Source organism: Eulemur rufifrons, chromosome 7 (assembly GCF_041146395.1).
Source record: "Eulemur rufifrons isolate Redbay chromosome 7, OSU_ERuf_1, whole genome shotgun sequence".
In the NCBI taxonomy this organism is placed as follows: domain Eukaryota; kingdom Metazoa; phylum Chordata; class Mammalia; order Primates; family Lemuridae; genus Eulemur; species Eulemur rufifrons.
The window spans coordinates 183,505,228-183,517,734 of record NC_090989.1 but is presented as its reverse complement, the minus strand read 5'-3'; the positions used below and the strand labels follow the sequence as shown (position 1 = coordinate 183,517,734).

Here is a 12,507-nt window from a genome sequence, read left to right as displayed (position 1 = left end):
AACTGTAAAAACAACTCCAGCATCCTGAGAGGGGAATCTGAGAAGCAGTCACTTAAATCTCAATAAAAAAAAGTAAAGTCTAGGGAAAGGAACCATCAGCCAGCCAGCAAAACTTTGTAACAGTTTAATATAGAAAGCAAGAAATCTGGGGAAAAAATATAAAGAATATAAAAAGCAAGATGCGCAGGAGACACTGTTCTCAGCTAGAAACTCCTATGTCTTGGATACCTTATTACAAGCTAAACGAACTCAGTGGACTCTGGATGTGGTTTTCATCAGGAAGAGGTAATTCCACAAGGGACATAAAAGTGAGTTCTTAGAGTTAATGGGCTGTGCTGTTTTCATGCCCTACCACTTCACAAACATCAACTCTCCTTGTCTTTTTTTCTTATCACCACTGAGACAACTAAAAGATTTCACCCCTCTAATAAGGGTTGAGCTGCTAGTCAAGTCAGAGACTTGCTCAAATTTTAACCAACAACTAACTTCCTGGCAAGGACTCACTTGTATGTTTCCTTTGGCCTCAACAAGCACATCCTTTAAGGTGGATGATCATGTATGGAGACAGTATAGGGTTCTCTGGGGATTCCCTTGCAGGGCCCTGTTTCTGAGATACCACATCATGAACCTGTGGTGTATATACTGTCAAAGCCTAATGTCCTAGTGTGAAATATTGCCACATAAATAAATATAAAAAGACACCAACACACACCACACGAGAGTAAAGGAAATCAGGCAAGAGGTCCTAATAAACACAATCTATTCTTGCAGGACAGCCACTAAATAGTGCTAAGAACCACACCTATCTTGATCTTCTGGTTACTGTCTGCAGGGATCTAAATAGCTTCTACGGGCAAGTTATTCTCTTCTCAACTGTAAGCAGGAAGCTCAGCCCTTTGCATAGCATTTATAGGGGTCAGGGAAAGGGAAGCATAATAGAGTCTGATAAAGTCTGGGTGAAGGGAGAGGCAATTGTGCTAACTTCCTTCCAAAGCTGCCTGTGAGAGGTGAGACATGAGGGGTGGAGAGGAACGGAGAACCGCTTCTCACCAAGTGGCAGAGGGAGCAGTGTGCCTGGTGAGAAATGGTGTGCCTCGGGATCTGACAGGTGCTTCGCAGGAAAAAACAGTTTCCACATGGTCAAATATGTTTTGCTGGACTAAACAAAGTAGTCCCTCAAATGAGGGACGTCCCATATGCTTGTGTGCACTGCGACTTGCCAAGAGTTGCCTGATGTAACCATCGAATCTTGTTTTTCAAAGCCTATCTTACTTTGGGATCCACTGGGTCTTTGGGAGATGCCAGCTTAGGAGAGATTTAAAAAAAAAAAAAAAAAAAAAAAGGCTGAGGAATCAAGAAGATCTGGGTTCCAGGTCTGGCTCTGCAACTTCCTGTCTGTGTAACCTTAGAAAGGCTAGAATAAGTGCTCAATAAATGGTAGCCTTTACTACTGTTAGGCAATTCATCTTCATCATGTTCTGTCCAAACTGACTCAGTATCTTACCTACATCAGACAGCACGCGAATACAGCTCTCCACGGAGGCTTTCTGACTCGGCATTAGCCAGTTGCAGTGGTAAACCCTGAACACACCTTGCAGCAGCTGCACAAAGACCGGCTGGCGCGTCTGCAGGAAAGAGAGGCCGAGAGAGAGGCGATGTGAAAAGACCACTTTTATTTGTAGATCACCGGTGATCTCATCAGACAGACACTGCCTTGCTGGATTCCAGAAGTTGCCCAGCCAAGACAGAAAAAGTTAGAAGCATTTTAAGGCAATGCACAAACTTGATGCTAAGTTTGGCCACAAGAAGGAGCAGTGGAGTCAAAGTCCCAAGACGGCCATTCTCGTCCAGTTACCCACCAGCTGCGTGATTTTACACAAAATACTTCACCTCTTTGAGCTTTAGCTTTGCCCGATATATGAACAAAGTGGACTGAGGTAGATTAACCCCACAGTTCCTTCCAGACATTATCCCATGACTAGAACCCATAGTTTTAATCAGCAAAAACAAGCTGCTAAGTGGATCTCTGCTATAATGCCACTTCTTTATTTTTGGCAATGTCTTCATTGACAGACAAGAGAATTCTGATGGTTATTCTTTATAAATATTCATTCATTATAGATGAGTACTTAGAAGTTAACTATATGGGAGGATTTATTCCTTTTTATGAAGGTATAAGTTTGTACTCATTTTGAAGTAAGAGAACTCAAACGTCCACTTAATCAATTTGACTGGTTTTCCGAATGCATTAAAAAATTGTAATTTTGGTCTCCATCCAAAGGGCAGCTGTGGACCTGCAAGGCAAAGATAACTGTTTATGGTGAGCTGTTTCATCAGTCTTTGGTTTAGGGGGAGATAGCCTGCACAGCCCTCCAAAAAGTAGTCAGAGTTAACAAAACAAAAAATAAGTACTGGAAAACTCTGAAGAGGTTTCTGAGATCAAATAAAAACAATGGAAAGTATTAGGGGGGGAAAAAGGACTTTAATTAAAAATTCAGAACTCCTCCTATAACCACTGTTCAGAAAATTTCATTTATTAAGTCACACTATGTGCCAGGAACTGCCCGTATGATCTTATTTGGGCCTCAGTAACTATTCTGTGACATAGGAGTTACCTTCACATCATAACTGAACAACAAAGGCACAGAAAGGATAAAGTATCCAAAAGCAAAAAGAAGCGATGGCAAAGCAGTGCGTCAACTGCAGGGCTCTCTGACGCCACAAGCCACGCTCTTTCCACTGAGTCCGCCTGGGAGCCAGACTCCCACTGCCTTCTCTAGTATTTCCTGCCCTAGTCAGTCCTCACAGCCCTGGGTAAACTGTATCAGGAGCATAGAGAGCCTGAGAAACTGGCCAGGAAAACCTAATATTTAGTGCCTGAGTTTTGTGGCTGCTTGTGAGCTGCTGAGCTAACTCAAAGTGCCCAATGAGAGCTGCCATTCACCCCAAGCATGTCCTACACACTGGGTCCTGTGCTAAGTGCTACATACGTATCTCACTCAGCTGCACCGTCACCCTGTGAAGTGAGCAGTGGCATCATCACCCAGTCTACTGGCTGATAAGTGCCAGATTTAGGATGGAAAGAGCCAAGAGCCTAACTCAAAGAAAGAAATGTCTCTTGACTAAATTTATTCAACTGAACCAATATTCATTGAACATTTGCTCTGCTCCCATCTGACACCCAGATATACAAAAGATTTAAAACGAGTAAGGGCAGCTCTCTCCTAATTATCCAAATTCAATGTGCGATCTGGCAGCAGCAGCTCAGTCAACCTCTTGGGCAAAAGGCCATGGGTGACCATCACCTTCTTCCTAAAATTCTCCCCTGTCTTTTTTCCTGAGGTCCCACTTCCTCTTGAATCTTCTCCTGCCTGCACGATGCCTCCCTGACCTTCCTCTGGCCAATTTCACATTCTGTCCTTCATTATTTGTGTTCACTCCAGGTCCCTTCTCGTCTGCCATTTCATTTTCCGGGCTAAGGCTTCAACTAGTGAATCTTTATCTCTGGTCTGTACTACACTCCCGAGTCTCATTTATTCGTTTGCTTACTCAACAACTTAGTGACTCGGTGACAGTCACGATGCCAGGTACAAGGGATAGGACAGTATGTGAGATGACCAGCCACAGACAGCATAACTTTGTCATCACGTAGCTTGCAGTCTAGCAGGAATAGCAAAAGATACCATTTACTGAGCACCTACTGCGTGCTAGGTATTGTGCTAGCTGTCTCATAAACATTATCTCTAATTCTCACAACAGCCTGCAAGGTTGACGCTATATTCCCGTTTGACATACAAGAAAAAAGGTTCTGCAGTTCAGTAACATACTCAAGTTCACAGAGCTGGTAAAGGGCAAAATGGATTTTAACCAAACTCTGTCCTGTTCTAAAACCTCCAGAATTCTTTCTTCCTCTCCGGAGCCCACATTTCCATATGCCTCTTAGACATTCCACTGGCACCTTAAACACAACACAGCCAGACCCAGGTTCACCAGTTTCCTCCCTCACAAATGAAGGGAGGGCGGGAAGGAGAGAGGAGGAGAGAAGGAGGAAGGAGACAGAGAAGGAAGGGAGCATCTATCTAGGCAGATAAGATGCCTTTCAATGACAACCAAAAACGCTATGAGAACATCAAAAGTAGTATTTGTTGACAACAAATGTCCCAGAAATCCATAAGCCACCTCTTTAAAAAAGTTGGACTTTATATTCTGAATATATGTGGACAATCTGGACCTTGCTAGGTACTGACAACAATGTTTATGTTGGGGATTTACTTCTCTGACAATTTCTGCGTATCAGTTGGGGCTAAAAGTGGTTCATAAGCAAAGTAGCAAAAGGAGGAAAAACTACTGGCCAAGATGAAAAACTGAAACACAAGTATGTGTTTAGGGTTTTCCCATTAATTTGACTGACTGACTCTGACATTTTGGTTCTGCAATACTGTTTCATGGTGTGTTGGGGAATGGGCATTGCCACAGAAATTGTCACTCTATATTATAAGAGAATGAAGTCCAACCTTACTACCACCAAAGCAGCTTTCCTGGAGGGCTCCTGGTATAAAAGCACTTGGTAAGGAACAAGTCCCGTAACTCACGAGCTTGGGATCTAACAAGCTCCTGTCCACCAAGTACTTAGGAGGTATGTTCAGACATTCTGAAGGCAGCATCATAACTGCATATTCTAGTTTAACTGCTGGCTTTTAGAGTTACACCTAAACTAAATAGAAGGTTATCCTCAGTCCTTCACTAAAAATTTCATAATCAAGTTTTAGAGACGGAATAGAGTTGAAATCATAAGTTATGCCACTTAATAGCCGTGACTGTGGCTGGTGTGGTAATTAAATCCTCTGCGCTGAGTGTACTCAGCTTCAAAACAGGGATAATACCATTCACCTCACAGGCTGTTCTAGGCTTATATGAACTCTTACACAGTTACTAGAATATAGCAGTAGCTAAAAAAATGTAACAATCCTCCCCTGGAGAATTTACATTTATTTTCATTACTTGTCTATAATCCAGCTACCTTGGGCATCAGCCCCAGGATAGCCGACAGGTCTTTATGTGACAAGGACAGCTAATACTTCTCTTCTGCCCACCGGAGACCAAGGTCAGCTCTCGCTGCACAGCCTGTGCAAACGGGCCTGCGGTAAGACCACCACGCCAACAGACCAGATGTGAGTTGCAAAAAGAACAGTTATTTTTTCCAAGTAGAAAAAAATAATGAAAACATCCCCCAGACCCACGGATCCAAGGCTCTTTGATGTGGGGAGTACGCCGAGAATCCCGTGCAGGGTCACAGGACTGGGCACTGCACGACTGCGGGAGGCACCGTGTGCAGATTCCCCATGAATGGTGCGGGGAGCTGAGCGATGCAGCAGCCCCCGCCATGGCCAGACAGGCTCTCACGCCAGCCACACGGCACTTCTGATGAACTCCAAGTACACACTCCCAGTTAAAAGAGAGATTTTCAGGTGTTTTCAATTTTTAAAAAAATTAAGTGTTAATAATACGCTAACGTTTATTTGAGAGCTGCTCTCTAGGATTGGGGGGAGGGATGAAGACCACAGAAGGTGGGGGGGTAAAAAAAGGAAAGGATTTTAAGGAGCAAATCAACAACGAACAGACCCATCCAGTATAAGAACATCCTCAGGTAATTCTCTATTGGAGAGACCCTGTAAGAGCCGTCCTCCACCAAGAGAAAAGCATCTTTTATTAATGCCTTGCAGAGCGGCGCATTGACAGCTGCTCACTCCAAAATTAGCAGCAGGCGCAGCGGCTGAAGGTCTGCGAATATCTGCTCTACCTTGGTATTTCTTACCTGCAAAGTCGTACTCTGGTCTGAGAAGGGAGAGCTGAAGAAGGTAGTCACAATACTCATGACAATTTCGGTAACATACTTCTCCAGAATTGAGTCGGCATGTTTCCTGTCGCTTGTGTTGTTACAGGCCTGGAAGACAATTGGGAGTTGGCAACCTTGTACCAAAACCTACACCAAAATACTCAGAAATCTGAGAACCCCTCCTGTTCATTATCCTTAACAATGAAAAAAAAAAAAAATGCCTGTAGGTCGATATTTCTCCCCTTAAGAGGTAACATTAATTTAATTCCATGATTAAAAAAATAAATCATGGAAAAAGAGAAGCAGATCAGCTTGGATATCATGATGTAGAATCACAAAACATTAAAACTGACATGGGATTAACAAGGCCATCACTTGCAAATTCCTACCCATGTCTGGCAAATCTAAAACCCCAAAAGGAAGTAAGAGGCATAATATTAATAACTACAGGGACCTTAAATTTCCCATAAAAGTTGAGTGCCCTCCTGGTTAAGCCATTCTCCTACTCTAGGCCATGGTTCCATCCAACTGAGGTCCAGCGTGCATGACAGCCTCCAATCCTACAGCACTCTTCCTTTCAGTAGAAATTTTACTGATACACAACATTGTTCAAAATAGCAGACCATGGTTCAGAATAACTGACTATACAGGTTTTGGGATGAGGAGACACCTGAGATTTCATCTTTAGCTACTTAATTCTGCTACTTAGAATAAGATTAGCCATTTATAGGGTTAAAGAACAAAAGTTTTAAAATCAAGTTTTTTGTTTTCTTAAGAACGAGGGTCTTGCTCTGTTGCCCAGGCTGGAGTGCCACTGTGGCTCGATCATAGCTCACTGTAGGCTTGAACTTCTTGGCTCAAGCAATCCTTCCGCCTTAGCCTCCCAAGTAGCTGGGACTACAGGCATGCACTACCACACCTGGCTAATTTTTTTTAAAGATGGGGTCTCACTATGTTGCCCAGGCAGGCCTCAAACTCCTGGCCTCAAGAAATCCTCCCATCTCAGCCTCCCAAAGTACTGGGATTACAGGCATGAGCCACTGCACCTAACCTCTTCAAATCAGGTTTTATTACCAAATTTATTAGTTCTGTAATTTGAAATATAAAATTGCTTATAATAAAGAAAATGGATTAAAAAAATCAAATTTTATTTAAGAGACATTCATGTTCTGACCTTAAATACTAAGCAGTTTGAGAATACATGCAAAGAACGAAATTAATAACTGATTTTACAGCATTTCTGAACAATTTAATGCAGGGTTCAGAGCAAAGTAAGGACCGGTGATTGTCTTTATAAATAAAGTTTTATTGGAACACAGCCATGCCTGTTTGTCATGGCTGCTTTCATATTATGCAGGCAGAATTTAGTAGCTGTGACAGAGATAAATGGCCCACAAAACTAAACATATTTACTATCTGGTCCTTTACAGAAAATTTCACAGAGCCCTGGTTTTAAGAAACAAAGTAGGGCGGGCGTGGTGGCTCATGCTTGTAATCCTAGCTCTCTGGGAAGCCGAGGCAGGTGGATTGTTTGAGCTCAGGAGTTCAAGACCAGCCTGAGCAAGGGCGAGACTCTGTCTCTACAAAAAAAAAAAAAAAAGAAAGAAATTAGCTGGACAACTAAAAAAAAAAAAAAAATCTCTCTCTCTCTATATATATATATCTATACACCCACCCACCCACCCACACACACAAAAAATTAGCCGGGCATGGTGGCGCATGCCTGTAGTCCCAGCTACTTGGGAGGCTGAGGCAGGAGGATCGCTTGAGCCCAGGAGTTTGAGGTTGCTATGAGCCAGGCTGATGCCACGGCACTCTAGCCCGGGCAACCGAGCGAGAACCTGTCTCAAAAAAAAAAAAGAAATAGAAACAAAGTAGGCCTCCCATTCCAAACCCAAAACTCCTAGACTAAAGGGATTCAAAGACTGGAAGGAATCTGAAATTTTTAAAAAAAAGTATGTCTCTGACACCAGCAACTGACTAGTGTTAAATATAGTCCTCCCATACACGGAAAGTAAGTTCTCGCAGGCTTCTTGCCTCATACTGGTAATTGCACAATCAAGCAGATAATACCACATTCTAGAATTCTATTATACAATGTTCCTTTTTTTTTTTTTCTTTTTAACATCACAATGTTTCTGAAATTGCAATGTATCTCACAATTCTCTGAAAAAATCTTCTTATCTACCCCACTTCCCCACCTTCCCCACCACATAACTCATATTCAGTCCACCGTGTGCTTTGTTATGTGGTAGTCTTGTGGCTTTAGAATGAACAGCAAGCTCAGTGCAAAACCAAATCAGGTGTCCTGAAGGCCACCACGCGTCTGGGTCAGGAAAGCAATAAACGGAAGGTGAAGTGCTTTGCAGAATCTTCCCTCACAGATTGCACGAGATAAATGCTCAGGCTCAGGGAAGTATTTTTCAAGCACAGACATGTTATCAAGGAAAAGTAATCCTTATAAATTCCATTTTAATATGCCCAGGTTATTCACAAATCAATCCAGAGGGGTCAAATGAAAACCAGAAATAGTAAAACTCAGTGGAAATCAACCGGGGGGGGGGGGGGGCAAAAACCTACCTAATGTGGATACTATGAACACTATTTAAGTGTTCACACCTTTAGCCAGGACTCTAGCATTACAAAAGTTGATCCATGTAATCTAAAACATTTGTAGCCCCTTAATATTTTGAAATTTAATAAAAAGAAACCCAGAAATAACCTAGGCCTCCCTAAAGCTTGATAAATAAGATCTATTCTCAGCCAAGAGCACAAGGTAAGAAGAAATGAGATATTAGAAAGGATAACAGTCACAAATGCCTCCTCATGCCACAAATTAGAGTAGAAACGATACCGCTGTTTTCCTGATGTCTGCACAGGGATGCGAGAGAGTCTCTCTCTCTCTCTCTCTCTCTCTCTGTCCCCTTAGTTCCAGAGAGCCTTACCCTGCAGATGTCTACAAGGAAATTCTCGAACAATTTCCACATGTGATTGCTGGTGTAAATCTCCTTCATTTCCACCTCAGTATCCACATAGCAGTGATTCAGGAAGTTAATGTATGCAATTTTAACCTGCAAGATACAAACAAGCTTTTCTGAAAAATCAACTTGGTATGTGTGGAACTGATTAGCTGCTTCATCTTCATGGTGACAACAATGGACCAAGAAAGATGGTCATTCTGTTCCTCTGCCAACTTTCGTATCTATCATTTTTTTATATTTGAAATTTACAATTATAAAATTAAAAACCATAAAGCTTTTGGAAGAGAATATTTTCATGACCTCGGGATAAAGAATGAGGCAAAGTGGCTCACGCCTGTAATCCTAGCACTCTGGGAGGCCGAGGCGGGTGGATTGCTCAAGGTCAGGAGTTCGAGACCAGCCTGAGCGAGACCCCGTCTCTACTAAAAATAGAAAGACATTATATGGACACCTAAAAATCTATATAGAAAAAATTAGCCGGGCATAGTGGCGCATGCCTGTAGTCCCAGCTACTCGGGAGGCTGAGGCAGTAGGATCGCTTGAGCCCAGGAGTTTGAGGTTGCTGTGAGCTAAGCTGACGCCACGGCACTCACTCTAGCCTGGGCAACAAAGTGAGACTCTGTCTCAACAAAAAAAAAAAAAATAAAAAAAAAAAATAAAAAAAAGAATGAGGCAAAAACTCTGACCACAGAATAGGGACAAGTTTGACTATATTAAAATTAATAATTTCTGTTTATGAAAAGGCATCATTAAAAAATAGTTAAATGGCACCAGTTGGGAGATATCTGCAATGCACATAGCAATGAAGAATGCCTACAGATCTGTGCATATAACATAGACACCTCAGGAGAAAAAGCAAGCAGAAAGTCTTATCAGATATTTTCTTAAAGGAATATCAAGTGTCTAAAAAACACATGGAAAGGGGCTCAACTTCATTTAGGAATTAGGACATAGAAATTAAAGCCACTATGATTAATGAATACATGTATCTACACAAAAACTTGTAAACAAGTGTGCATAGCAGCATTATTCACAATAGTCAAAAAGTCAAAGCAATCCAAATGTCCATCAACTGATGGATGAACAGAATGTGGTGTACCTATATAATGGAGTATTACTCAGCAATATAAAGGAATGAAGTACTGACATATGTTACAACTTGCATGAACCTTGAAAGAAATGACGCTAAGTGAAAAAATCCAGTCACAAAGACCACAATTGTATGATTCCATTTATAGGAAATGTCCAAAATAGGCAAATCCGTACGTACAGAAAGTTTAGCCGTTGCCTAGGATTAGGGGTTTGGGGAGGAAATGGTGAGTGACTGTTAATGGGCATGGTGTTTCTTTTGGGGTGGTGAAAATATCCTGTAATTAGATTGTGATGGTGACTTCATAACCCTGTGAACATATCAAAAACCACTGAATGGTACACTTTAAATGAATGAATCATATGGAATGTAGACATCTCTACAAAGATTCCAAAACTTAAAATAAGCCACTATGAGATACTACTTACACAACCAACACATTGAAAAAAAAATTGTTAAAGGATCTGATAATATCAAATGTTAGCAGGGATGGCAACTGGAGCAATTATGCTATAAACAATTGGATATTATCAAGTCAAACTGAAAAAATGCACCCCACAAGCCCACACTTGTACTTCTGAGTATACACACGCCCTGGACAGAAGTGGACGTGTGTGGGCCAGGAAGCATGCACTGGTCCCGACGGCTGGACACAATAGAAGCATGGAAAATTGTATCATGGTGCCATGAAAGAAAGGAATGTTCTGAAGCCACGGTCCCCAACCCCCACAGAATTGGTCCATAGCCTGTTAGGAACCGGGCTGCACAGCAGGAGGTGAGCAGCAGGCTAGCAAGTGAAGTTTCATCTGTATTTACAGCCGCTCGCCATCACTCTCATCACTGCATAAGCTCCACCTCCTGTCAGATCAGCAGCAGCATTAGATTGTCATAGGAGCGAGAACCCTACTGTAAACTGTGCATGTGAGGGATCTAGGCTGCACACTCCTTATGAGAATCTAATGCCCGGTGATCTGAGGTGGAGCTGAGACAGTGATGCTAGCACTGGGGAGCAGCTGCAAATACAGATTATCATTAGCAGAGAGGTTTGACTGCACAGTAAATGTAATGTGCTTGAATCATCCCCAAATCACCTCCTCCATCCCCCTAACCCCGGCACTGTCCATGCAAAAATCGTCTTCCATGAATCATTCCCTGGTGGCAAAAAGGTTGGGGACCGACCGCTGCTCTAAAGCAAAGGAAATGGATACAGCACGCACATCAAGATGTATGAACCTTCACAACACAAAACTGAACTTAAAAAGACACAAAATGATACATAAAGGAAGTTCAAAACCTTATAAAACTAGACTATATTGTTTAGGAATGGATGTATACATAAAAGCAGCCATGAGATTACGTAAAAGTCAGCTCATGGTTACCTTCAGGAGGGAGCCCTGGGGGTGGGGGGAACTGAAGACAGGAAAGGGGTGTGGGGGAGGTTTTTGCTATGTTTCTTGACTTGGGTGGTGGTTATGAAGCTGTTCTCTTTATAATCATTCTACTATACAATTTAGATTTGTATACTTTTCTGTACTTCTATTGTATTTCAAATAAAAAAGGATAAAAAACAAACCAAAGCTTGTTATAATACTATAGTCCCCTCATCCCTAATACTAGTTGTAATATTCTACCTCCCTTACCCATAACAAGAGAAAATTAAAACTATTTTGAAATACTGTTTTCATCTATCAGATACATGAGAATCCAAAAGTTTGGTAACACACAGTGTGGTCAAGGTTGTGTGAAAAATGCAATTATTACTTATTATTATCTCCTCCTATTATAAATTAGTTCAACACTCACAGAGAGCAATTATGTTGGAATGTTATGCAATAGTAAAAAAGGAATCTGGAATCTCTTTATGAACTGATTTGGAAAGAAATTACAGTGTTAAGGTACAGGATAGTGACCTTTTGTATTTATAAAAAAAGGGGGGTGGGGACATAAAGTTCCATATTGCATGGGCTGATATGCAAATCTCTGGAAGGATATACAAGAACATAATAAATGATTTTCTGTGGGGGGGGAACAGATTTAAGAGAGTTTTCATGGTTTACCCCTTTAGAGTCTTTGATATGTGAACTTTCCAAAATGTACAGTCATGTGCCGCATAATGACACTTTGGTCAACAAAGGACTGTATATATGATAGCAGTCCCACGATGTGATAGCACTGTATTTTTGCTGTGCCTTTTCTATATGTAGCTATGTTTAGATAAACAAATCCTTACTGTTGTGTTGCAGCTGCCTACAGTGTTCAGCACAGGTGCTGTACAGGTTGTCGCCTAGGAGCACCGGGCCCTGCATACATCCTAGGTGTGTAACAAGCTCTGCCATCGAGGTTTGTGTAAGTGCACTCTATGGTGTTCACACAACAGCAAAATCATCTAATGATGAGTTTCTCAGAACACACCCCCCATTGTTAAGCCACACATGACTGTATTAACTTTTTACAATAAATATAAAAACACAAATAATACATTTGATAGTGCTACATACGCTGTACATACTATATATATTTAGTTTAAAATATAAGCTAATTTTATATATTTTAAAACATACAAGGAGAAAATATATACTATATGATCCGATTTTTGTTAA

General features: G+C 41.5%; 1 protein-coding gene across 1 annotated transcript in view; it reads right to left on the bottom strand.

Moving 5' to 3' along the window:
• The window catches only part of ITPR1 (inositol 1,4,5-trisphosphate receptor type 1), a 320,526-nt gene that overhangs the window by 133,838 nt on the left and 174,181 nt on the right, over positions 1 to 12,507 (bottom strand). The window contains exons 34-36 of the mRNA XM_069476048.1: positions 8,782 to 8,907; positions 5,816 to 5,944; positions 1,505 to 1,625 (exon numbers count right to left, since the gene is read on the bottom strand). Of these exons, the coding sequence (XP_069332149.1) occupies positions 1,505 to 1,625; positions 5,816 to 5,944; positions 8,782 to 8,907 (376 nt within the window). The remainder of the gene's footprint in view (positions 1 to 1,504; positions 1,626 to 5,815; positions 5,945 to 8,781; positions 8,908 to 12,507) is intronic.